Source organism: Bactrocera oleae, chromosome 2 (assembly GCF_042242935.1).
Source record: "Bactrocera oleae isolate idBacOlea1 chromosome 2, idBacOlea1, whole genome shotgun sequence".
NCBI classification, from domain to species: domain Eukaryota; kingdom Metazoa; phylum Arthropoda; class Insecta; order Diptera; family Tephritidae; genus Bactrocera; species Bactrocera oleae.
The window spans coordinates 21414177-21439851 of NC_091536.1; the positions used below are offsets into that span (position 1 = coordinate 21414177).

The 25675-nt window shown below is 36.6% G+C and overlaps 6 protein-coding genes across 8 annotated transcripts in view; 2 read left to right on the forward strand and 4 right to left on the reverse strand.

Moving 5' to 3' along the window:
• Nucleotides 1-3143: 3143 nt before the first annotated feature.
• LOC106616642 (uncharacterized) lies at nt 3144-6262 on the reverse strand. The gene is made up of 5 exons (XM_014233396.3): nt 5896-6262; nt 5573-5780; nt 5297-5483; nt 4817-4933; nt 3144-4754 (listed from the first exon to the last, which is right to left on the reverse strand). Exons 1-5 carry the CDS (start codon nt 6034-6036, stop codon nt 3776-3778), a joined length of 1632 nt encoding a protein of 543 aa, XP_014088871.2. The 5' UTR covers nt 6037-6262; the 3' UTR covers nt 3144-3775.
• Nucleotides 6263-10350: 4088 nt separating this feature from the next.
• Nucleotides 10351-12926, forward strand: LOC106625949 (embryonic polarity protein dorsal-like). Its single transcript, XM_070111460.1, has one exon. The coding sequence runs from the start codon at nt 10429-10431 to the stop codon at nt 12679-12681; it is 2253 nt and encodes a 750-aa protein (XP_069967561.1). The 5' UTR covers nt 10351-10428; the 3' UTR covers nt 12682-12926.
• LOC106616623 (luciferin 4-monooxygenase-like) lies at nt 11309-15658 on the reverse strand. Its single transcript, XM_036363055.2, has 5 exons — nt 15358-15658; nt 15084-15291; nt 14841-15027; nt 14003-14122; nt 11309-13930 (listed from the first exon to the last, which is right to left on the reverse strand). The coding sequence occupies exons 1-5, from the start codon at nt 15541-15543 to the stop codon at nt 12967-12969; spliced, it is 1665 nt and encodes a 554-aa protein (XP_036218948.2). The 5' UTR covers nt 15544-15658; the 3' UTR covers nt 11309-12966.
• A 2435-nt stretch (nt 15659-18093) lies between these two features.
• Nucleotides 18094-20872, forward strand: LOC138857756 (embryonic polarity protein dorsal-like). Its single transcript, XM_070111464.1, has one exon. The coding sequence runs from the start codon at nt 18381-18383 to the stop codon at nt 20625-20627; it is 2247 nt and encodes a 748-aa protein (XP_069967565.1). The 5' UTR covers nt 18094-18380; the 3' UTR covers nt 20628-20872.
• On the reverse strand, nt 20631-21783 carry LOC138857782 (uncharacterized). Of its 2 annotated transcripts, none has more exons than XM_070111560.1 (3): nt 21631-21783; nt 21357-21564; nt 20631-21299 (listed from the first exon to the last, which is right to left on the reverse strand). In XM_070111560.1, exons 1-3 carry the CDS (start codon nt 21781-21783, stop codon nt 21166-21168), a joined length of 495 nt encoding a protein of 164 aa, XP_069967661.1. In that variant the 3' UTR covers nt 20631-21165. The 2 variants fall into 2 exon arrangements, with proteins under 2 accessions (XP_069967661.1, XP_069967659.1); XM_070111558.1 differs by having other exon boundaries at nt 20631-21311.
• A 1413-nt stretch (nt 21784-23196) lies between these two features.
• Nucleotides 23197-25675, reverse strand: part of GluClalpha (glycine receptor alpha 1) — a 64955-nt gene continuing 62476 nt past the window's right edge. For both annotated transcript variants that reach the window (XM_070111550.1, XM_070111547.1), the window contains one exon: nt 23197-24958. Coding sequence is in view for 1 of the 2 variants with exons in the window: in XM_070111547.1 (XP_069967648.1) it covers nt 24940-24958 (19 nt within the window). In the remaining variant the exon portion in view is untranslated. The remainder of the gene's footprint in view (nt 24959-25675) is intronic.

Below are 25675 nucleotides of genomic sequence, written 5' to 3' on the forward strand. Positions count from 1 at the left end.
CTCAAAAAGTGAGGGAATAATTCGCGTATATACAGACAGACGGACATGGCTAAATCGACTCAAACTGATCATGAATATATATAAATATTTTTTTGCGGCCACTGTCTCTGTTTCTTTCCGAACTCTGCCAGCGGGCAGGAATTACAATTTGCTCGCGGTAAGGCATGCCTGTCGTAAGAGGCGACTAAAATCCATATGCCCCATGTCTGTTTTTCAGCTTTGCCAAAAAATATCAGCATACTTATATCAGAAATAGTACTCAGCATGCACTGCTATAATAAACTTCAATAGAAAAAAAAACCAACCAAAAGAATGAGATTCCTTCTAATGAAAAGACATTTGAAGTTCAAGCGACAAGTGTCACCAGTCAATTAGTTAGATGGATGCTCCACTGGCAGTACCCATATGGTTTTGCCGGAGCCATAGGACAGCAGAGGTTTTAAGGGGTTGCATGGGTTAAAAAAAAAAAAATAAACAGTTCTTTTATTGTCTTCTATAATGTATCTTATATTGTTCTAAATTCTCAAGTTGATACCAGTAATAGTTTTGGAGGTACAGCTATAAGTCACTTAAAACTTTAAACGCGTTTTTTTCGAACTACTCAACCGATCTTAGTGAAATTATACATAGGTCTTTGAGATATAATTTACAAAGGTTTGCAAGAAGCCTTCACCAAAATTTACGTTTCTTTTAACGTCTGCCATAAATATAATTTTCACTTTATTTATTCTTTTCTGCGTCCAATACCTAGTTAATAGTCTTAACTTAAACACGTATTTTTTTCTTTTACTTTTGATGATCCGTTCAGAAGTTCTGCTGTCAACGCCTATTCCCTTTTCCTCGAGAGAAATGACGTCGTAATAACCGAGTTTTGAATATTTTCCTTTAAAAATTTCACAAAATCTTTATCAAATATGTATCTTTGAAATAATAAAATGTCTGAGTAAAATAATTCCTTTTTTTTATGCAAAAAAAGTTATTGAAAATAGGCCATTTTTTGCTCGACGAAACCCATGTAACCCCTTAAGTCGGCCTCGAACCCGACCAAAGTGGTTACTGTGTCCATTCCAAATAAACGCTTGCAAAAAGCTTGCATTGTTTGGGGCAGTGATCCGTTGTGCAATTGGGGAAAATGTTGTAATTAATACTAAATTTTTGCTACCCCTAGCCCACCGTGCAGTAGCGCGTCGGGCGACGCCATTGACTTGACTTCCTGTACTAACTATCTTGGCGGAAAGCTGACATTTCACATGCGAAAATAAATTAGTTTTCCATGTTGCTTTGTCAGTTATCACAAGGCTATGCTTGTTTTATATCGGTGAATTCTAACATTTTCGACCGCTGCTCAGCCAGTGGTGGCAGTAGTGGGTCCATCGCTGCGACGGTGGTGTCTGCAACTTGTTGCTCAGCCCCATCGGTTTGTTGGTCTGTTTGTCGTTCGGCAAATATTATTTATAAATATGTATGTACATTTGATTGTGCGTTTTGGATTAGCTGCGCTCTGCCATTTTTGGCGTTCCAGTTTTGTTGACTTACCGCAAGTCAAAGCGCTATTCTTAGGCACCATAGACCACTTGCAATAGCTGCTGTGACATTGCACTCGGCTGTATACGTACATATATACATATATTTACATGTTGTTACACACATTTTTACCTGGATTTGCCGCACGCAGTTAAAATAAAGTGTCTTCTACGGCTGCTTAAGATGTTTTATGACCAAAAGATTGTGGTAACGCAATGGCATTGCTTGAAAGCATTAGAGATATTAGCCGGCAATGGCAATGGCAATAGTGGGTCTTAGCGCGGCAACACGCTGGCATGCCGGCACGCATGCGCTATTTATCACACACACATTCACAAGTGTGTGACAAGTGCGCCTAGACGCGCCAACCATGCGCTGTGCGTATTATAAAGTTATGCAATCAGCTACGCATGCGCGGTCGCGACGAGTCACGTGAATGAATCGTAATCAATTTCAAGCGAAAAGCAATTTGCTAAATCGGTAAGCGTTATATTATATGTGTGACAAATTGTACTACGGAAGGGATAGCAGAAGTCGCACAGACACATAAATATGTATATGTGTAAATAACTGGATCGGAACCATGTTTTTATGATTCAAAAATAATGAACTGGTACTTATTTTTATCGTTTCGACCAGATTTGCACAGTGCTAAGAGCTTTGGAAGCAACGGTTCATACCTCCGCCGACGCCATGCCAAATTAGTCGAATGCGGCTACGAACTGCTGCTGTTTCGACTGTATTTTCCAGATGTGGTCACGTGCGTTTTTTTTATTGTTTCCATAATGAATAAGTTACACATTGGACAAAAATTAAAGAAGAAAAATAATGTGACCTACTTTACAGAACTCCAGAATATATATTTTTTAGATAGTGCAAAGAAATTGGAGGCACGCTGGTTCAAATATATCGCGCCGAAAGAGGACTAAACCCTAAGTTTACCAAAATTCTCGTTTTCCTTTAGTAAGCTAAGTACTTAAAGACTCGCCCTCGTATATGACACATGCACAATTCACACACACTAAACAAGCATATTCCGCTCTTTTTGCAGTCATTGACCTTGTTGAAATTAAAATCGATGCATTTCTTATCGTGATTGCATCTATGGTTCGTGATGCGAGAAATCCATCATTGATATGACTGTTTGCAGTTTTGCAGTTGTTTTTGCACTGCGCTCTCATTATTTGCCTCTATGCATGCGTGCAGTGTTGGGTGGCCACAGTGCTGTCTTTGACAGCGGATTGTATTGTCTGAGCGCCGATTGTGTTAATCAGATTAACGAGACTTGGCTTGATGTGTTGCAGCATGTGTGCGCCGTCGCAAGCACAGGAAGCTGAGCGATAAGATCGAATTTGTGCATATTTCGTGAAATTGATTTTTTATAACAATATGAAGGCATTAAATATAATACTTATGTGATTTCGGCCTATTGATTGAAGCGTGGTCATTAGAAGTCAGACCAATAAAAATGACCTCGAAATATTCTATTTTGAAATTTTCGTAATTTATGGGTTTACGGTATATTTGCTTCAATAGTATGTAGGAAAGTGGTTGCGATACGAAAAATCGACTTGATCTAATTCTTTCTTAAAGCGTGGCTCAGTGAAAAACTTCGACCGTTTCTTATGTATCTTTTTATAAATTTATTTTATAGTATATATTTGACTTATTACACCATAAAAATATTGAAAGTTTAATAAAATTTTACAGCTGCAGAAAAATGATACTTCAATTCGGACTAAGAAACAGGAAAAATCGTTAATTTCGGCTGCATCGTAGCTATAATATATTTCACAGTTCGATATCGGCAGATCTAACAAAATACATCTTCGAAAATTCAGATCGATATACATATAGTTGCTATTAAAAATGCACCTGTGAAGAGTATTACAACTTTGTGGCAGTCAAAATTAACGTTTTTACACGTTTTTTGTTCGTTGATACAGAATAAGAAATCTAAATCTATAAGTCATAAAAATATGTTGCTACATATGTAAATATGTGCCTATACAATTGATATTATATTATATGTACCATATACTTGCTTAACTACTTATGTGTATACACTAAATTGTTCGATAACAAAATACGAGATAAGCTTCAATACCTTGATATCAATTTACAACTTGAACTGTAGGTTTATGGTTCGATGCTAATATTATGGCTAAGAATAACTAAATTTAACACAATTGTAATTAAGATGCGGCAATTCTACTAATAAACAACAACAATAAACAACCTAACACTAATACTAAATATTTGCGCCGCCGCCATTCTTGTGTACTTCCCATTTTTTACCCAACGCCAAATCGCGCGCTTGACTTCGCAAAATTTTGCCACTACCCGTTTTGGGCAGTTCGTCAAGAAAGAAGACGCCACAATGCAGTTGCTTGTGCATCACCTGCAGGCGCTTGGCCACATACTCGACAATATCTTGTTCCAGCAATTTACTACCCGGTACTTTGACTACTGCTGCTGCTGCGGCATCGCCATCCACCTCATTCCACAACCCGAAAACACATGCTTCTATCACATCTGGTAACTCTGCCACCACTTGTTCAATCTCGTGTGGGCAATACTGCATGCCGTGAAACTTGAGCATATCCATCTTTCTATCCAACACATACAAGTAGTTATCATTGTCGAAGTAACCCAGATCGCCGGTGTGAAACCAACCCTGATAGTCTTGCATGCGTTTCGTCTCATTCGGATTGCCATAATAACCGTTCCAGACCTTATTGTTATGCACCAATATTTCGCCGGTTTCATTATGACCTAAGCTACGTCCAGCGTCGTCAAGTATTTTCACTCTCACACCGGGTACGAGTTTGCCCACGGAACTGGGTTTGGTGATGCCCAAATTGGCTGAAACACCACCGCATTCGGTGAGCGCATAACCATAAGATATGTAACCGTTGGTTAGGTATTCCTGCATCTTTAACAAGGTCGGCACATAACAATTACCACCACCAATGCTGAGGAAGCGCACGCTGACTAATCGCTCTTTGGATAGCAACGGTGACTTAACGAGTGTGGCAATGTGTCGTGGTGCCAAAGTGAGAATAGTAACCTTGTATTTATCGATGAGTTCCAACAGATATTCTGGTGTATAAGGTTTATCGACAATAATGCGTGTGGCGCCATGACCACAACTGAAGAGCATATTGAATAAACCCGTAGACCAGTCGATGGTGCTGAACGACAGCAACACGTCCTTGCTGGAGACAAAACTGCGTGCGAGTAATAGAGGTTTTTTGAGTAATTTAAACGGACGAACATCGTGTAAACTTACCCGTAATCGAAGAGACAGCAAGAGTTAGAAATGCACACATTCTTAGGTAGTCCAGTGGTACCCGAGGAGCAGAGTATGGCTACCGTTTGATCGCCACCAATGGTAAGATTTTCCGGCCTACAAAGTAGAGCATATTTAAATACTTCGTAAAGATGGATTTGTTGACTACAAAACGAGATTGAGATTTTTCGATTTGATTTAGAAAAACTGTAGTGATTATGCTCTAAATTTCAGCGCTGAACATATTTGTCATTAAAAAACGAAGAATAATATCGGCCTAGTTCAGAAAATACAGATATATTTCCATATCCTTTACTTTTACATGTTGAGCATGTACTATATGTTTACTGGGAAACGGTTTTGGAACTACTTTGTTCATGGTTTGACTAAAACTCATGCGTTAGAAGCGCTTTATGGTCTCGAGCCATGCTTTAAATCCTAATAGATTCTTGCAATGACATCGGACCAACTATTACTTACACATAAAACATTTCCCCCTTAGTGGGCTCCAGCAGATCCTCGATTCTCGGCAAATCGCTACGATGCTCCTTCAATGTATAAACATTCGCCTTCAATATTTTGCTGACCGCGCTCACGCGATCGTAGATGCTGCCATCACAAAAGATCAAACGCGGACGAGTAGTGTAGAATAGATGTTTTATAGTAGCTAAAAATAATAAATGTCAACAAATTAATTTCAAAGACGGGCATAAAATATAAACATAAATAAGGGCGATCATCTTCGCCGGCACCTACACTCGTCTTGGTGCGAACTTAATGCATGGAAGGGTGTGCAATTCAGCAAACAACCCAAAACCAAGGGCAGCAGATATGTGGTATTGCCGCCGGCAATGCCGATAACATCGTCTTGCTTCAGACCCATTGCCTTGAAGTGTTGCGCCAGACGTATACCAAAACTAATCGCCTCGCCATTGGTGAGTGCGGTGCCCTCGGTATCGGATAGCTGTTAGTTAAAGCCGAGAAAAGCATACAATTATTTATATCGAAATATATATTATACTATGTGTTTGTGTGAGTGCATTAATATTTGGATTTTTGATTTTCTACTGTACGCTCACCTGACATATATTTCCGGCATTGTTGCGCATAAATGCTAAGAGCACCTTGCCAATTGAACAATCCGGATCGAAGAATTTCGTCGACTTTGGACCGCTCCAAACTTTCATATACTTATCGTACTCTGTGTTGATGTGATCCATAATCCGTTTGTCTGATTTTTACTAAAATATAAATAACGCCAGCGGCAATACGAATGCGCTGCGCCTAAATTTTACCGTCAAGTGGTAAACGGCTTACTCAACTGAATGGTCGAAATCGCATAGTTTTCACTTTGGTTTGGTGATAATACTCGAAATTGATAAGGAATGTGCCGTTGATTACCTGTATTCGTATTAATGCATTGCCGGTTTGTTTGTATGCGTAGCGCTGTGACCCTGGAGAAAATTTTAAAACTTATGTATACAAAACTAAAATTTTGCTAAAATTCTTTCTAACTCTTCAAAAGTTTTTTTTTTTTTTTTAAATAGTGTATACTTCCAATTTCATCATATTAAACTGTTTGTGAATCAGCCCTTGATGTTCAAGATCTTACTTCATTAAAAGATTAAATTGCTTTCATTATTTGGTTCCAGCACGTACTTTCTTGCATGCCTTTGAGACATTCGCGGTTAATATAAAAACTGTTTCATTCTACGCAAATTTTCTGCAGGGTCTTGTTTGGCAATTGTCATTAAACAGAGTTACAAAGCTTTTCAAGCAACAAACGCTCTTTTTGATAAGATTACTAATAGCAAAAAGTAAAAGAAATAAGGCGAGTGAAGAGCAATGACAGCAGAAAATCCGTTCTGTCAAAGAAACATATATTGAAATAAAACGTATTCTGCCAACTAATTTAAAAAAATTGTTAATTAGGACTATATAGATATATATTTATATGTATATATATATGTATGTATATATGGTGAAATGCGTAACGCCGTCAAGAGCGATAGCTTCACAATTTATTTTTTTTTATTTTGAATTCTTTCATTGGCATCGTTAAATTAAGCCAAAAAGTATGCACCAATTTCGTTATGTAAAGAAATTTCGTGTACGTACAGCAACAGGCTGACTCAAAAAGTATTAAAACCTACATCAAATTACAGAGTGTGTCAATGAAAAAACCTTGAAGGTTGTCAACTTGGCTACAACATTTTTTTTTTAATTTTATCAAAGTTATTTGGGAGTCGATTATGAATGCGAGTCGTTGGTTTACAACAAGAGTGTCATAACTCAATATATTAAGTTTCCGACCTCATCCAATATTTAAAATAAAATTATATGTAAATTTATCACAAAACAAAAAGAATTTAATATTAATACATAAATGTTATTTTATGAGCACACCTACTGTGACAGCCGAAAATATGCGATTTTTGGTAATATATGAAAAATGTATTTATATACATATGTATATATAAATATATTTATACGCATTTTTAGTACAACAAATTCAAAAAATTTTCGTGCTAAACGTGATCTCCGACGGTTCTCCACTGCTGCGGTGAAGTGGACGAAACTTAAAAAAATCTCTACCAGAATATATTATCCGTACAATGACTTATAGTCAATAAAAAATCAAAATTGACAAAATGGCCGCTCAAAAAAAAAAAATAATTGAGTTTTACCCAAAATTTCGTATGTTTTTGACCTGCTAAAATTCCAATTTTCATCAGATCAAATCTATGGTAGTTCATTGTATGAACAACTATATACAAAATATGCAAAAAAAAACTTATAGTAATCTTTACTTTGACTTTGTCTCCGCATTATTGTAGAAAGCGCAATTAAAAACAAGAAAACCCGTTAACTGCCGTTGCGACGAAGCTACAATATAATACCCTTTACAAATACAAAGGAGCCTTACAAGAACTTGATTCCGATGATTCAGTTTGTATGGCAGCTATATGCTATAGTGGCCCAAATTTAATATACCCTGTTCATGGTATAATAAACTACTGTCAGCGTCAAAAGAAAGTGTACACCTTTTTCTCATACATTTCACTCTTTATTTCAGTATAAAAATATTAAAATTTTTTCAAATCAATTATCATTTATGAATGATTAAATATTGTTCTTACAAAAACTTAACAGCAATCCAAAATAAAATCCACAAGTACAAAATAACACAAACAAAACCAAATATATTCAGTATTTCACGCGTCAAAACAAAGTGTACAGTTTAGGAAAAATTAAAAAATTTCAAAGTTAATACTTTGTTTGTCTTCCCTTTGCATGGATAACTGCTTCCAACCTCCTTGGCATTGATTCCACTAAGTTGGACACTACTTCTGGGGAAATTTTGGACCACTCCTCTTGTAAAATGTCCTTCAGAGAATTTTTACTGGTTATGCTCCTTTTTCTTATTTTCCGGTCCAAATGTTCCCACAGATGCTCAATGGGGTTTAGGTCCGGTGATTGTGGGGGATTATCCAGCTGTTTAGGTGTACGGTAAAGCAACCATTCCTTTACTATTCTTGCCGTATGCTTAGGATCGTTATCCTGTTGGAAGATCCAGGATTGACCTAAGCCCAATTTTTCAATACTGGGGAGCAAATTTTCTTTTAAAATGTTTAGATAATCTATTTTGTTCATTGTGCTATCAATAAACACCAGCCTTCCCACTCCACTTGCCGCCATGCACTCCCAAACCATCACCGAACCCCCACCATGCTTTACAGTGGATGTAATATTTTTCTGTTCAAACTCTTGGTTTTTGTTTCTCCAAACTTTAGTACTTCTCTTCTGCCCGAAAACTTCGAACTTGCTTTCGTCAGAAAAAATGACGTTATTCCAGAACGATTTGTCCTTATTTATATATTTTTCCGCAAATTGCAATCGTCGCTTTTGGTTCTGTGTAGAGATGTGTGGTTTTTTCCTCGGTACCCGGCCATGGAGACCATTGGCATGCAACGCTCGCCTGATCGTGCTGGCACTTACGTTCAGTCCGGATGTTCTGGACACTTCCTCAGACATTTTTACGGCACTGATAGTTGGATCTATCTTTGCAGCTCTCACAACTGATCGCATTTCTGCATCACTGCAATTTCGCGTAAAGATTTTCCTTCTTTCCTAAAATTGATCACCAATTTTCTTACATCCAATGAAGTTTGCTTACCCATTGTCAAATTGATGTGCTCGTGGCAAATTTCCAAACGCAAATAAAATTCTATCTACACAAGGATACTAAATAACATTAGAATGAAGCAATTACACAGAAAGAACTATGGATAACGGTATATTTTTTTGCGTAAAATAAATATGCGAGGCCTATTACCGTAACTGTACACTTTGTTTTGACGCGTGTAATACGAGAATATTTGGTTTGGTTCGTATTGTTTTTGTATTTACTGATTTTATTTTGGATTGCTGTTAATTTTTTGTAAGAACAATATTTAATCATTCATAAATGATAATTTATTTGAAAATTTTTAAATATTTTTATACTGAGATAAAGACTGAAACATATGAGAAAAAGGTGTACACTTTCTTTTGACGCCTACAGTATATCAAAATCTAATTCCACACTAGGTGTGACCTTAATCACAAGAACAGACTAGAGTATAATTTAAAACGTAAATAGAAATAATGCAAAAAAATATTAATATATACTTACATACATATTAATATATACATATTAATATATTTTTACATACATATATCTATATATAATATATAGATATTTATATATCTTAAATAACACGATAAAATTTTAATCCAATAATCGAGCTTGGCGTTCACCTATACCGAATTTACGCAATTAACAATCAAAATCGTTGTTCCGCTTTTTGTCTTTGTTTAGAATTATAAAATGGTAACTTTCAATAAAATATAAATTGCGTCGTATGAATAAGTATATTATAATAAATATTTATAGAGCAAATCGACTTTAATTACCAACTTAAGTTTAAATGTTAATTGTCCAAAAAAGATCTTTTGGTCAATGTTACTTGAACTATAATACATATATAATAAACAATAGTTTGTAAGTTTACATTACTTCAACATACTTCCAAAGTCTGAAGTACCCAATAAATATATTTTAGTATACTAAGTTGGCTTAATTTCAACAGAAAATATTTTGATATTTTTTATTAATTAAATATTTATTGTGCAGTTAAAAATGGAATAATTGAAATATTAAACTGTAATAACCAGAATGTCAAAGATTTACACTCAGTGGTTTATAATTTAGAAAACAATAGTGTAAGGTTTAAAACGAAACGCAGAACAGTTTGCAGTTACCTCCTTCAAATGCCTGCCATATACCACTGAATATCTACCTGCTAACCTCATTAACACATTAAATGACAGTTGTCTATTAACCAAGGATACAGATTAAGGTAGAACAAAAACCATGACCTTGAGCAGGTTCTAGACCGGCATCCTTCCGCGAATCGTACCAAATAATGCTAACCTTACCTGACCGTTCGCGCATATATAAAGAACGCAGATACAAGCCTTTAAACAAATTCAAGTATAACTTAGAGAATGTTACAAGTATTCAGACGCTGTATTTCTACTTTAAAAAGTGTAGTGCAGTAAACAGGGAAATGGATTCAGATACCTATATGAATCAGTTTCACGATCTTATGGATGAAATAAGTCCGAGCATGTCGCTGTTGGAACGATTTGAGCAGGAGAGGCGGCAAATTCTGCCTTGTGCTGACCCCACGCAACAAGAACCAATACAAAAGCCACAGCGAATACAAAAACCGATGCAAAAACAAACACAAGCAACAGCAGTGCTAAAAAAACAATTCGCTGAGCCGAACAGAAAGTATGCAAACGCTTATGTGAAAATAGTGGAGCAACCGGCGAGTAAAGCTGTGAGATTCCGTTATGAGTGTGAAGGGCGTTCAGCCGGTTCCATACCGGGTGGAAATTCGACAATGGAAATGCGAACCTATCCTACAATCGAAATTGTTGGCTACCAGGGGCGCTCGGTTTGTGTCGTCTCTTGTGTGTCCAAGGATCCACCATATAGACCGCATCCTCATACTTTAGTAGGTAAGGAGGGTTGTAAAAGTGGTGTATACACATTTAGTATAAACGAAAATACTATGCGTGCCGAGCTCTGTAATCTAGGTATACAGTGTGTTAAGAAGAAAGACATAGAAGCATCACTGAAAGTGCGTGAAGAAATACGCGTTGATCCATTCAAAACTGGCTTTTCACACGTAACTCAACCGAGTAGTATAGATATCAATGCGGTACGTTTGTGCTTCCAAGTATTTATCCAAGGCGAAAATGGACACTTCACGGTGCCACTGAAGCCCGTCGTTACCGATCCTATCTATGACAAGAAGTCGAAGTCAGATCTCGTTATACGTGAGATGTGCAGTTCGGCGACAGTGCTGGGCAACACGACTATCATGTTGCTCTGCGAAAAGGTGGCGAAAGAAGATATAGCGGTGCGATTTTTCGAGGAGATTAATGGTGTTGTAGTTTGGCAAGCTTATGGCGACTTTGAACCCTCTAGTGTGCATAAACAAACCGCAATTAGACTGAGGACACCTAAATATCACAATACCGATATTGAAGAGCCCGTACAGATATTCGTGCAACTACAAAGACCTTCCGATGGTGCCGTCAGTAAGCCTTGTGAATTCAAATATGAACCAGTCAAAAAATCACGACTAAAGCGCAAATGTAGACTTAACGACCTTACTATGGCTTCGTTTAAAGCTAGGGAGAACCAGACGGTTACCAATAAACCGTTACAAAATAACATTATCAAGAATGAAGCACATATAAATTTGGATACGTTCTTCGTGTCTAGTGAGATGACACCATCACCAGAGCCATTATCGCCACTATCATCAATCAAGAGCAATACATCGAGAACACCTTCGCCTGACGGAAAGGTCACGGAGGTGGTTAATCTGGAAAGTGGGACGGCGAATGTTGGTGAAACTCTCAATGCTGAGACAATTCCTACCACACTGGAGAATCATGAGGAGAGTAAAGTTTATCCGGATGACCAACAGTCACAATTTTCAAAAGTTGAAAATATTCAGGACCAACAACAACAACCCCAACTGAACGAGCTGTTACCACAACCGAATCGGACACAAATACAGCAACAACAATCACAAAAGCAGTCACAGCAAGAACATCATCAGTGTATTCCACCACAGTTGCAAGTTTGGCAACAACAATTTCAACAGTTGCAGCAACCAAACATTCTCCAACAGCAGCAGCCACAACAACCACTTCATCCGCAGCCAATAAAGATGACGACGCAGCAACAGAGGGCTCGGCAGCAACCGCAACTGCAGCAACAACAACATCTGCGGTTGATGCAGCAATTGCAACAACCATTTCTTGGTAAACCTGAAATCTCGAACTGGGAAGAGAAATTCGCCAGCATCTTGGCTTTTGCAACTGCAGCGCTGAGCAATAATCCGTTTAACTTGCAACAGTTTCTCAATGCCACTGCAAGCGCCATGGCACAGAATGGCCAATATAATTCCGCTCTAGGCAATCCACAGCAGCCACCTCCACCTCCTCAACAACAACAACAACAACATCAATGTTTATCGCAACAGCAAGCACCACAACAACAAGTCAATTCATCTCAAACACAATTCCAACAACAATCAAATGGCGCCACGAGTATTAACGATGACACTTTGGTGAGCGACGACGATACGAAGAGTCTCGAGGCGCGTGTAGAAGCTTCCTCCATAAGTCACTTGTTGAATTTGGATAGTGATCAATTGGTGCAGATTTGCGATGACACACTACTCGAACACACGATCACGGAGGACTTCGAACTGGCGTCTTTAACCTTATCGGTCTAATCCTTTTTCTGTTTTTGTGTTCTTGTTCCTTTTTACTGAATTAGTTAGCCATCTAAAACGCAAGGACATAAGTTTTGTACTTAAGATTTCTAAAATAATGCTAGCTTTAAGAAATGGTAATATTTTATAGGTTAATATTTTTATTATAATTTGTTTTTGTAAGTTGTCTTTGTCTAAAATCGTTTTAAAATACAATGTCTTTTAGTTAAATATATGCAACAATGGTCGTGGTGCATCAATTATTATACCTAAGCTCTATTTATTTTCGAACGTGTTTGGCATCTTTTATAACCCTTGTCTTCTCTGGGATGAAAGAAACATTTCCTTAATTGTTTTACGATTTAGCTTGGAGTTCCCCAATTTGGGTAGCTCTTCCACAATGATGACACCACCATGTAAATGCTTGTAAGTCGCATTGACATGCTCTTTCACATACTTGATCACATCTGGCACACTTAAAGAGCTACCTGGTATTTTAACTACAGCGGCCGCTGCAGCATCGCCTATTTCGTCTATTGATATCCCGAATACACATACTTCTGTTACATTTGGCATTTGAACAATAACCTCTTCGATTTCTTTTGTATAATACTGCATACCAAGGTACTTCAGAATATTCTTCTTACGATCAATCACATGTAAATACCCGTCCGTATCGAAAAAACCCAGATCACCTGTATGGAACCAACCGTCCGCTTTATATATCGCCACTGTTGCGTTATTATTGTTGTAATAGCCCAACCATTGGCGACTGTGATGGCAACATATTTCGCCAACTTCACCGGGGCTCAAGCGTTTACCACTTTCATTTAAAATTATGCCTTTGTAGCCTGGTTGTAAACGCCCTACAGCTTGAGGTTTCTCCAACAGCTTACAATTCATCGTTATTAAGCCTTCGAACTCGGTTAAACCATAAGCGAAGATCATTCGAGCGTTTCGCAAATATTTTTGCAACCCCTGCTGTATATGCATGGAACAATTGCCACCGCCATACATTAGGTATCGCAAACTGGCTAACTTTTCAACGGTAATCGATGGGTTATTAAGTAATACAGCTAATAGCGGCGGTGCAATCACAGTAAATGTGATCTTGTATTTTGGTATTAGCTTTAAAAAATATTCTGCATCGAAAGTTCGTTCGGTAATAACACGCTTGGCGCCAAAGCCAATGCTTGCGATGAGCATCATCAAGCCTGTTAGCCAATCCATTGTGCTTAAAACGAAGAGTACGTCTTCTGAGTTCAAAAAACTGAAAGAAAAAAGTTTAAATATACTTGTAGGAAATAAACTGAAAATTTAAAAAGTGCGTAATATAGCTTACTGTAACATATCGAAAAACCGCTTATGATTGGAGATGGTTACCGCTTTGGGAACCCCTGTAGTACCCGATGAGCATAAAATAGCCAAAGTTTGATTCGTTCCGTCCTCCAATATAGCAGGACTAGAAGTAACATAATCGTTATACTTTCAGTCAGTGCTGTGGTTCTTTGGGAGTTCAAAATATCGTTAATATCATGTGTTATTGTTTCTCAGAGTGAATACGTTTCTATTCCCTAGTGATTGTTCAATAATCGATTAGGTTTTTATAGACAAGTTTGGACAGAACAAGAAGACGCGCTTTAAGGAATTTTGCTTATAATATTTCTAAATTTGGAAGAGAGAAAGTGTTTAGAAACCCATATACTGGTGTCAATTCACGGTTTCAAGGGTCTGACCATTACAGTATTTTCCACCGCTCCCCAAGAATACATAATAGTAAATACTCAAGCTTTGGCCTTCTTTGTAAGAAAGATAGAATTCGCTAGTGCAGGATGCTACAGCTCGTGGAAAAAGGAATTTGTTGTTGAATAGCTCCAACGACCAGCGTACTGAAGCAATAACCGATGACAGAACACTAAACTGAAATATAGCTAAGGGCTCTACAGCAGTTTTAAACAGTTACTAGCGCCTACAGGCTGTGTATCCTTTGTCTGCAGAAAGGCTCTTATTCCTATCAGTCCATGCTAAGATAATAAGCAAACGTAATCGAAAAGTCAATTTTTGCAATATAAAACGCATTTGGCAGAGGTATGCTACAAGGTTCTCAGCTGTACTATAGTTTAATTGAATTAGACTGAAGCAACATGCATGACTCGAATCACTTCCATAAAACAACTCACGTAAACTTATGTTCCGTGCCAGTCGATTGCAGTAGATCATTCACAGACGGTACCTGCGGCAAATGATTACTTAAGGTGTACAAGGTCGTATCCAACTCATTTGTTGCCCTCACGACTTTTGCATAGTCCTGTCCATCGAAGAAAATATATTTTGGCATTGTGGTTTCGAAAAGACCTTTTACAGACTCTAAAAAATATACTCGTATTTGTAACTTTTCATAAACTTTCCGTTTCAGCACTCACTCTCCTCTAGATTGGGATTAACAGCATGCAGCGCGCTGCCATTGAAGAAGCATGCCAAGGCTACGGCCATGAAGTGGGTGGTATTCCGTGCAACCACACCAACAATATCACGTTGCGTCAAATTCAGCTTACGAAAATTTTCAGCGACACGAATGGCCTGCAGCAAAGCTTCTTCGTAGGTTAAGCTAGTCTGTTCAATATCGGATATCTGACAGGGTTATAAGGATTTAACAAAATTTTTACACAGCTGCAGCTTAAACTTTTAAGCACTTACTTGACAGATACTATGAGGACAACGGCGCATTTGCTCGAAGAGTATGCGACCCACAGATGCGTTGCGATCGTAGAAGTCATAGAACTTCGGACCCAGCCATTCCTTAGAATCGGCGTCGTATGTTGCACCTATGCTTGTATCTATTTCGAACATTTCTAGTTCTAAGTTTAAACACACAATCACCATTAACTATATTCACTTCCTATTTTGCGGAAACGTCTAATCTTACCAAATTATGCTATTGAACTGTTGCAACTCAATGCGGATGCACTGAATCGGCGGGTATATATATAATACATTTTCTTGCGTGTCATACAATAAAAGTTAGATGCACTATATTTGTATCTATGTTTATTTAATTATTTACTGATTGATATCTTTGAGTTAAATGTGTGATGTGATATAATTTCTACTTAATATACGTAAACCTGTATGTAAGTATTTTTTAATAGTTCCGGTAGTAAGGGGTGTCTCCATAGCTTTTGGAAATAAAAACAAAATACTCATTGCCTTAAATAGAAATCAGTACACACGAGCATAATAAAATTCGAAATAAAATGTGAGAATTTGAAAAGTTTTCAACATCCTTAAAACAGGCAGAGAGTATTCTATGGTATTTTAAGGCTTATTGCTTGTTTTAGCACTTTCTAATCTCCATGGAACGTGACTCAATGTTCTGTTACTTAAAGAACAGGTTTATTGAGAAGAAGCTTTAGCCGAATTAAAACACTCGGTACTTATAAATTCGCAATAGTATGTACCATATACTATATTATATAAGTAAGTAGTGCTTGTAACAAAGCTGACCTTTAGATCTATGAAAAATAAATGCGTGTATGTCAAATCAGACGAAGCAATTAGTGTACATATATATGAAAGTAATACACCTCTCTCTTTCTCTCTCTAGTGAACTAGTTATTCATCAGTATAGCATCAGAAATAATTTATATTATATATAATCACTAAATTTGTTTTACCTGGAATAGCAATACTCTCTTCAAATATATTTTATTATTTTTAATAATATTTTAATAGTTTGCTAGTTTTAGCAATACTGGAAACTTAGCTAAAAATTATATTTAGGTAGAATGTCTGGGAACTCAGAGAGATCACTTGAAGCGCTGTGTAGAATTTGAAAATATATTTGTAACGCCCAAAACATTTTTTAAGAACCAAGATTTGGTCAAACGAAGATTTTTTGCCGAATCTGCCACTTATTCTAGTATCTAGTGTGGTACTCTAAAGCACAAATGATTTTCGAAGCAATTGCATATGCAGATCGAGCAAGAAGATTTGGTTATTGAATATTATTTCAGCGAGTTAAGGAAAGTTCAGAAATAAAATTTTCGAAAACATGTGTTTTTTCTACCCATGAAATGGAATATATAACATATTTAGAGCGTCTAACCATAGAGATGACGGGATTGGGGCAGCTGGTGGCGATCATGTTTGTTTCCGGATTTGTAACAAATTTTATTTGTGTGTTCAGTAAGTTTTGCCATCTCATCATGTCACGTTCCATTTTGGTACAACGCTGGGAAATTGTTCAAGATTATTACGTAAATTCACGTTTTCCGAAAAACTCACAAATTCACGTTTATCGAAAAATCTTTTTCTCAGCAACAACAAACTCCAGCAACAAATAAAATTGTCGCTATTGGGATAAGTCAAATCCTCGTGTGGTTAAGGAAACGCATTGCATTACCAAAAATTGACCGTTTGGTGCGGATAGTGGTATGGCGGCACCATCCGGCCTTATTTACTTTCGAAACCGTTATCGATAGCGAGCATTCTAACACGATGTTGACCGACTTTTTCCCACGGAATTTGATAAAATCGACGCAGACGATATCTATTTCTAACAAAACGGTGCGGCGCTTCAATTTTCACGTCTAAACATGGACACATTGCGTGCAAAGTTTGGCGACTCGTTAACTTTGACAAATGGTCTGATCAAATGGACGCCAAGATCATGTTTTTTAACGCCTCTAGATTATTTTCTCTGTGGCTATGTTAAATCAAAACTTTACGCTAATCAACCAGCAATTCTGGAGGTGTCGGAAGACAACATTCAGCAAACTATTGTCGAAACTCCAACCGAAATGCTGCACCGGGTCATCGAAAATTGAAAATATAAGAATGTAAAGAGTTGGGCATTTATTTAAATACGATATTTTATTTAAATTACAAATGGCATTAAATTATCAGCATAACAAAAAAAACACAACCCATTTTGACCAAATTTGAGTGTTTAATTTAATTTTAACTTCACGTCGTTTTTGTTGGTAGTCCCTACATCTCTCATAGTTTAAGGTGTGATAGTTTCACAATTTATCGATTTATTTTGACATCTTTCATTAAGTTAAGGCAGAGAATGTTAATAAACATTTATTTATAAAAACTTCCCACATTCTCAAATTAAGGTATGCAACAATTATAAAACGTAGAGGAATTTCGTGGACATCCATCGGCAATAAAAAAATATATCTTCTCAAGGTGTGTGTCACTGCTAATAATCTTGGAGGTTGGCAACTTCTTTGCAAGAATCTTTTTGTGCAGTTCTAATAAAGTGCTTATACTGATCTACACTCACTGGATTACAATTTAGACATCAAAAGAGTACGGTTGAAAATGCAAGGCAGAATAACTTACTTTGTTTTTTTTCAAACAACAATGGAACACCCTCCTTCAGGTCCTTGCATCACTGATTGTCTACCTGCGCTAATTTCTTTCTTATATCAAATGACAGTTGTCTAGCTGCCAATGATACAGATTAAAGTAGAACAAAAAGAATGACCTTGAGCAGGTTCTAGACCGGCATCCTTCCGCGAATCCCACCAAATAATGCTAACCGTAGCTAACCGTTCGCGCATATATAAAGAGCGCCGATACAAGTCTTTAAACAAATTCAAGTATAACTTAGAGAAAGTTACAAGTATTCAGACGCTGTATTTCTAGAAAATTAATTTCGATTTTGGACTAAAACTTTTTGCTTTAAAAAGTGTAGTGCAATAAGAAGGTAAATGGATTCAGATATTTATATGAATCAATTCAACGATCTTTTGGATGAAATAAGTCCGAGCATGTCGCAATTCGAACGATTTAAGCAGGAGAAGCGACAAACTCCGCCCTGTGCTGACATTACGCTACAGAAACCAAACCAAAAACAAAAGCGAAAGCAAAAGCCGAAGCAAAAACAAACACAAGAAACAGCAGTGCTTAAAAAAAAATTTGCTGAGCCGAATAGAAACTATAAAAACGCTTATGTGAAAATAGTGGAGCAACCGGCGAGTAAAGCTGTGAGATTCCGTTATGAGTGTGAAGGGCGTTCAGCCGGTTCCATACCCGGTGAAAATTCGACACTGGAAATGCGAACCTATCCTACAATCGAAATTGTTGGCTACAAGGGCCGCTCGGTTTGTGTCGTCTCTTGTGTGTCGAAGGATCCACCATATAGACCGCATCCTCATACTTTAGTGGGTAAGGAGGGTTGCAAAAGTGGTGTATACACATTTAGTATAAACGAAAATACTATGCGTGCCGAGCTCTGTAATCTAGGTATACAGTGTGTTAAGAAGAAAGACATAGAAGCATCACTGAAGGTGCGTGAAGAAATACGCGTTGATCCATTCAAAACTGGCTTTTCACACGTAACTCAACCGAGTAGTATAGATATCAATGCGGTACGTTTGTGCTTCCAAGTATTTATCCAAGGCGAAAATGGACATTTCACGGTGCCACTAAAGCCCGTCGTTACCGATCCTATCTATGACAAGAAGTCGAAGTCAGATCTCGTTATACGTGAGATGTGCAGTTCGGCGACGGTGCTGGGTAACACGACTATCATGTTGCTCTGCGAAAAGGTGGCGAAAGAAGATATAGCGGTGCGATTTTTCGAGGAGATTAATGGTGTTGTAGTTTGGCAAGCTTATGGCGACTTTGAACCCTCTAGTGTGCATAAACAAACCGCAATTAGACTGAGGACACCTAAATATCACAATACCGATATTGAAGAGCCCGTACAGATATTCGTGCAACTACAAAGACCTTCCGATGGTGCCGTCAGTAAGCCTTGTGAATTCAAATATGAACCAGACAAAAAATCACGACTAAAGCGCAAATGTAGACTTAACGACCTTACTATGGCTTCGTTTAAAGCCAGGGAGAACCAGACGGTTACCAATAAACCGTTACAAAATAACATTATCAAGAATGAAGCACATATAAATTTGGATACGTTCTTCGTGTCTAGTGAGATGACACCATCACCAGAGCCATTATCGCCACTATCATCAATCAAGAGCAATACATCGAGAACACCTTCGCCTGACGGAAAGGTCACGGAGGTGGTTAATCTGGAAAGTGGGATGGCGAATGTTGGTGAAACTCTCAATGCTGAGACAATTCCCACCACACTGGAGAATCATGAGGAAAGTAAAGTTTATCTGGATGACCAACAGTCACAATTTTCAAAAGTTGAAAATATTCAGGACCAACAACAACAACCCCAACTGAACGAGCTGTTACCACAACCGAATCGGACACAAATACAGCAACAACAATCACAAAAGCAGTCACAACAAGGACAACATCAATGTATTCCACCACAGTTGCAAGTTTGGAAACAACTGCTACGACCAAACCTTCTCCAACAGCAGCAGCCACAACAACCACTTCCTCCGCAGCCAATAAAGATGCCGATGCACCAACAGAGGGCTCCGCAGCAACCGCAACTGCAGCAACAACAACATCTGCGGTTAATGCAACAATTGCAACAACCATTTCTTGGTAACCCTGAAATCATGAACTGGGATGAGAAATTCGCCAGCATCTTGGCTTTTGCCACTGCAGCGCTGAGCAATAATCCGTTTAACTTGCAACAGTTTCTCAATGCCACTGCAAGCACCATGGCACAGAATGGCCAATATAATTCCGCTCTAGGCAATCCACAGCAGATGCCTCCACCTCCCCCCCCTCAACAACAACATCAATTTTTATCGCAACAGCAACCACCACAACAACAAGTCAATTCATCTCAAACACAATTCCAACAACAATCAAATGTCGCCACGAGTATTAACGATGACACTTTGGTGGGCGACGACGATTCGAAGAATATCAGTGGTCCCGAGGCGCCTGTAGAAGCTTCCTCCATAAGTCACTTGTTGAATTTGGATAGTGATCAATTGGTGCAGATTTGCGATGACACACTACTCGAACACACGATCACGGAGGACTTCGAACTGGCGTCTTTAACCTTATCGGTCTAATCCTTTTTCTGTTTTTGTGTTCTGCTTCTTTTTTACTGAATTTGTGAGCTATCTAAAACGCAAGGACATAAGTTTTGTACTTAAGATTTCTAAAATAATGCTAGCTTTAAGAAATGGTAATATTTTATAGGTTAATATTTTTATTATAATTTGTTTTTGTAAGTTGTCTTTATCTAAAATCGGCCTAAAACACAATGTCTTTTAATTAAATATATGCAACTTAACCTCAAGGCCATCAATCGTTATACCTAAGCTCTATTTATTTTCGAACGTGTTTGGCATCTTTTATAACCCTTGTCTTCTCTGGGATGAAAGAAACATTTCCTTAATTGTTTTACGATTTAGCTTGGAGTTCCCCAACTTGGGTAGCTCTTCCACAATGATGACACCACCACCACCATGTAAATGCTTGTATGTCGCCTCAACGTGCTATTTCAAATATTATTGTTTCGACTGAAGCAACATGCATGACTCGAATCACTTCCGTAAAACAACTCACGTAAACTTATGTTCCGAGCCAATCGATTGCATTTATCATTCACGACGGTACCTGCGGCAAATGATTACTTAAGGTGTACAAGGTCGAATCCAACTCATTTGTTGCCCGCACGACTTTGGCATAGTCCTGTCCATCGAAGAAAATATATATTGGCGTTGTGGTTTCGAAAAGACCTTTTACAGACTCTATAAAATATACTCGTATTTATAACTTTCCGTTTCAGCACTCACTCTCCTCTAGATTGGGATTAACCGCATGCAGCGCGATGCCATTGAAGAAGCATGCCAAGGCTACGGCCATCAAGTGGGTGTTATTCCGTGCAACCACACCAACAATATCATGTTGCGTCAAATTCAGCTTAAGAAAATGTTCAGCGACACGAATGGCCTGCAGCAAAGCTTCTTCGTAGGTTAAGCTAGTCTGTTCAATATCGGATATCTGACAGGGTTATAAGGATTTAACAAAATTTTTACACAGCTGCAGCTTAAACTTTTAAGCACTTACTTGACAGATACTATGAGGACAACGGCGCATTTGCTCGAAGAGTATGCGACCCACAGATGCGTTGCGATCGTAGAAGTCATAGAACTTCGGACCCAGCCATTCCTTAGAATCGGCGTCGTATGTTGCACCTATGCTTGTATCTATTTCGAACATTTCTAGTTCTAAGTTTAAACACACAATCACCTTTAACTATATTCACTTCTTATTTTGCAGAAGCGTCTAATCTTACCAAATTATGCTATTGAATGTTGCAACTCAATTGGCATGCACTAAATCGTCTGGTATATAGTATATATAATTAAAAATTAAGTTAGCGATATTATAAATCATGTAAGAAAGATGCTCTTTAAACTTATAAACAATAAATATATAATATATATGTATGTTTGACCACACATTACACACACATTACAAATCACCTGTCAAATCAAATAAAGCAATTGCTGCGTGCATCATATATATAAACATTAGGGTGTGCGTTAATTCCCAAGTTGAAACTTTTTTTTGGAAATGCGCCCTGAAGTTTCAGTTTTTGTCCTAAAGAATCCAACGTAAACCAACTCTGTATTTGCAATTCAAACCATGTCCATATACCAATAATTTTGCTTCTACCATATATTTCAACTGGGAGTTTGGTAATTTGTGCAATAAATTTTTTATCTCCATAACAAATAAACAAAATTAATATTCTAATATAAAATTTTCCGCTCTACAAAAAAGATATTTTTGATTTTTACACCTTCATATAGATATACTTATATACATACATATATGTATACTTATACATGAAGGTAATCCATCTTTCTCACTCTAGTAAAGTAGTTATATATTATATAAACTTTCTGCTCTTAGTGTATATATATATTATATATGTACATATATATTAACTAAATTTGGTTCACTTCGAACTTCATTACTCTTTTTAAATATTTTTTTTATAATATTAATTGATATTTAAATATTTCGCTTTATTTTGAAATGACTAAAACACTTTTTTGGAATCATGATTATGTTGTTCATTGATTTTTGGCAGACTCTGTCAATTATTCCAACTCTAGTGTGGTAGATATCCGAGTGCTTAGATATTTTTCGAAACAATTGTTGAACATTGGAAATCGCGAATGTCCACAGTGTGGACCCCACACTGACAGTTGACTCGACGAATCAATGTGAAACCACTGTGCGCCGTTAGTGTGTAGCATCTTCTCAAGAAAATATAATACATGAGTCATGTGAATGAAGAGTAGATGTTTTGAAGAAAATCAATTTAATAATCGACTTTCTTTCTTGCGAAATACTTACTAATTATTTTAGTCAACCGCGTCTCATCTGTGGAGTATTTCGCTATTTATAATAACATTTTAATATAAAGATATTTTTCCGAAAAATTCACAATAAGTTTTAACTCAAGAAAAGACCGCTTAAATTCTAAATATTAATCATTTTCATTTTTATTCACTAATTTCTTATTTTAATTTAGCTTTAAACATACGCGTACATTTTATTCATTCCGTTTTTCATATGCTTCTAGCTCATCGGAATAACTTCACTATTAATACCAACGTGTAACCGGTTTTACAACAAATTTGCTTTATTTATTAGTTATTTTGTATGCACATAATATAATATAAACATTGTTCATTAGAATTCTGCTTCATTTGTTTCACCTGTTTTATTTTACATTATTTCGGTTCTCATTTATTCTTATATGTAAGCTTACATATGTACACACACACACAGATATACCCAAATGCATGCATGCACATATGTTTACAAGGTATGGTAATATTACAATTAATCTTATTATGTTTGTGATTTTATCTCTGCTTAAATTATTTTCATTGATTCATTGATGAACATCGAACATGAGAGTTTCTACAGAATTCTTTTGTCTTGTGCCGGGCTGTAATTTCAAAGATTTGTGTAATGAAAACTTCACGTGAGATGAAACAACGGTGCAATATGTGGCTTATACTTAACATAATTATTCATTTATTTATTTATTTTTAGTTAGTTAGTTGCTTAGTTAGTTGGTATGTGTGTATGTATGTATTCATTGATGTTGCATGTGCTTAGTAGTACTTGACTTGGGTGTGTGAATGCAGGAGGAAGACTTCAAATATGAAATTTATACAAAAGTACATACATACATACACATAAAATCGTTTTTTGTGATTTATTACACAATAGAAAATATACAAATAGATATTTTATATACTTTTATATATATATATTTTTTTTTTTAATTGCACACATAATGTCTAACATGAGCTTTGATAAACGCTACCAGACTCACTGCAATACTTCATCTGTCATCTGTCAAACTTGTGACTTGGTCATAAAGACTTCGTTTTGTTGTTGTTTGCTCTGTCCGATTTTGATTTTGCATACTTCTTTACAAACATTTTTTCTTTTTTCTTTAACTACAACTTCTTCGTTCAAATGATAAGTGATCGCCAGCAAGTTGTCTATTTTTGGCTTGCGCAATTTTCATTGAAATTTCTTTCTTAGTGGTGAACATTAATGTACATATATGTAAGTATATAGTTTTTCCGAAGTTTATTAACAGTAGTTTGTTTATTTTTGCCTTTTTCAAAGTGTAGTTCGCCGAATACAATGAGCGCTATTAATGTAATAAGAGTACTTGATGCGAAAATGGATTTGTTTTTGTTTTTACCAGTAGTGTCATATATTATATTTGAAAATGTTATAAAATGATGGAAAGCAGTTTCACAATTTCAAACTCTGTCAAAATGTAACAGATATAAGCAATCCTTTTTGAAAAGGAAAATATTTTTACGCATAACAACGATTGTCGACCTCAACGCTAAGCAAATACCAAGCGTACTAAAATATTTATTATAGCAATGAAGTTCTATCAATTCACTTTTTTAATAGACATTAGAAAAGCTTGAAAAATTTTATTTAAAAAAAAAGCAACTACAAAAAGCAGAACGTTATGTGATGTCGATAGCATATTACCTGCGTCCAAAATTCAAATGCTATAGAAATAAAAATCTCAAGATTAGCGGGCGTATGTTAGAGAGTTTTGCCAGCTTTAGTATTTTTTTTTTTTCAGATGAGGCACACTTTCACATAAATCGGTGTCAAAATCCTTGCATTTGACCAATGTTACTGTATTCGACGCTTTGTCAGCAAATGTCATAACTGCTCCCTACTTTCATAAAGTTCGAGGAAGAAGATTTTGTTATTAAATGTAATTTCAGCGAGATAAGAAAAATTCTCACGCTACAATCCAACCAATGGGTGTAGTAAGCGAAATGTTTGACAACATATCGACCTCGTCCGCTAGAGTAACAATCTCGCTCTAGTTGGCAGCAGCGTCAATATAAACAGCGATTTCATAGGAAGAATAAAAAATATAATTATTATATAAAATAATTATATTAAAATTATTTAATGAAAAAAGCATATATCTCTGAAGCGTGCAGCTTTTATAAACGCTTGAAAAGTGAAAATACATACATTTCAGTCACCCTGTGTTAGAACATCCTTTTTTTAAAGGTATTTTTAAAGCAAACCGGTTAAAGCTGCACTGCAATGCAAACCAAGCTTACTTAAGCCTAAACAACAATTTATTGTTATTTATTAAATTTTGTAGTTATTTTTTTTATATACACCGAACTCACATTTAGCATACAAATATTAACTACACAAAGGACGCTGCTTTTTATTTAGCTACAGCAAAAAATTTGTCAATATAATACAAGTATAGTTAGCAGACGATATTAAATACAACAAGTATATGGTATATAGTTGTAGTTATAGAAGTGTTTTATATTATTTTGCTTCGGCGGACCTACTTCTTTCACGTGTACATATGTGGGTGTGTGTTCAGATTTGGCATGAATTTCGGTAAAAAAGTATCTCTATATGTCAATGTGTTTCTATTTGCTTCTTTTTTTTGATGGCGTAGCGAAACGAGCTTTTAGTTGCATCTTGTTAAAATCTTCATTTTGGTTTTTCACCAAGTTGTAAAGTAGTTAAAGTGCTTTTCTCTTTCTCTGTTTTGACATAAGTTTTA

Coding starts and splice junctions, on each gene's coding strand:
- LOC138857782 (XM_070111558.1), bottom strand. CDS start 21,783: ATGTTCGAAATAGATACAAGCATAGGTGCAACATACGACGCCGATTCT. Junction 21,565..21,630: donor GTCCTCATAGTATCTGTCAA/GTAAGTGCTTAA, acceptor TAACCCTGTCAG/ATATCCGATATTGAACAGAC. Junction 21,312..21,356: donor TAATCCCAATCTAGAGGAGA/GTGAGTGCTGAA, acceptor TATATTTTATAG/AGTCTGTAAAAGGTCTTTTC.
- LOC106616642 (XM_014233396.3), bottom strand. CDS start 6,036: ATGGATCACATCAACACAGAGTACGATAAGTATATGAAAGTTTGGAGC. Junction 5,781..5,895: donor ATGCCGGAAATATATGTCAG/GTGAGCGTACAG, acceptor TTTAACTAACAG/CTATCCGATACCGAGGGCAC. Junction 5,484..5,572: donor AAGTTCGCACCAAGACGAGT/GTAGGTGCCGGC, acceptor TATTATTTTTAG/CTACTATAAAACATCTATTC.
- LOC106625949 (XM_070111460.1), top strand. CDS start 10,429: ATGGATTCAGATACCTATATGAATCAGTTTCACGATCTTATGGATGAA.
- LOC138857756 (XM_070111464.1), top strand. CDS start 18,381: ATGGATTCAGATATTTATATGAATCAATTCAACGATCTTTTGGATGAA.
- LOC106616623 (XM_036363055.2), bottom strand. CDS start 15,543: ATGGTGATTGTGTGTTTAAACTTAGAACTAGAAATGTTCGAAATAGAT. Junction 15,028..15,083: donor TAATCCCAATCTAGAGGAGA/GTGAGTGCTGAA, acceptor TATATTTTTTAG/AGTCTGTAAAAGGTCTTTTC. Junction 13,931..14,002: donor CGGTTTTTCGATATGTTACA/GTAAGCTATATT, acceptor TTTTTCTTTCAG/TTTTTTGAACTCAGAAGACG.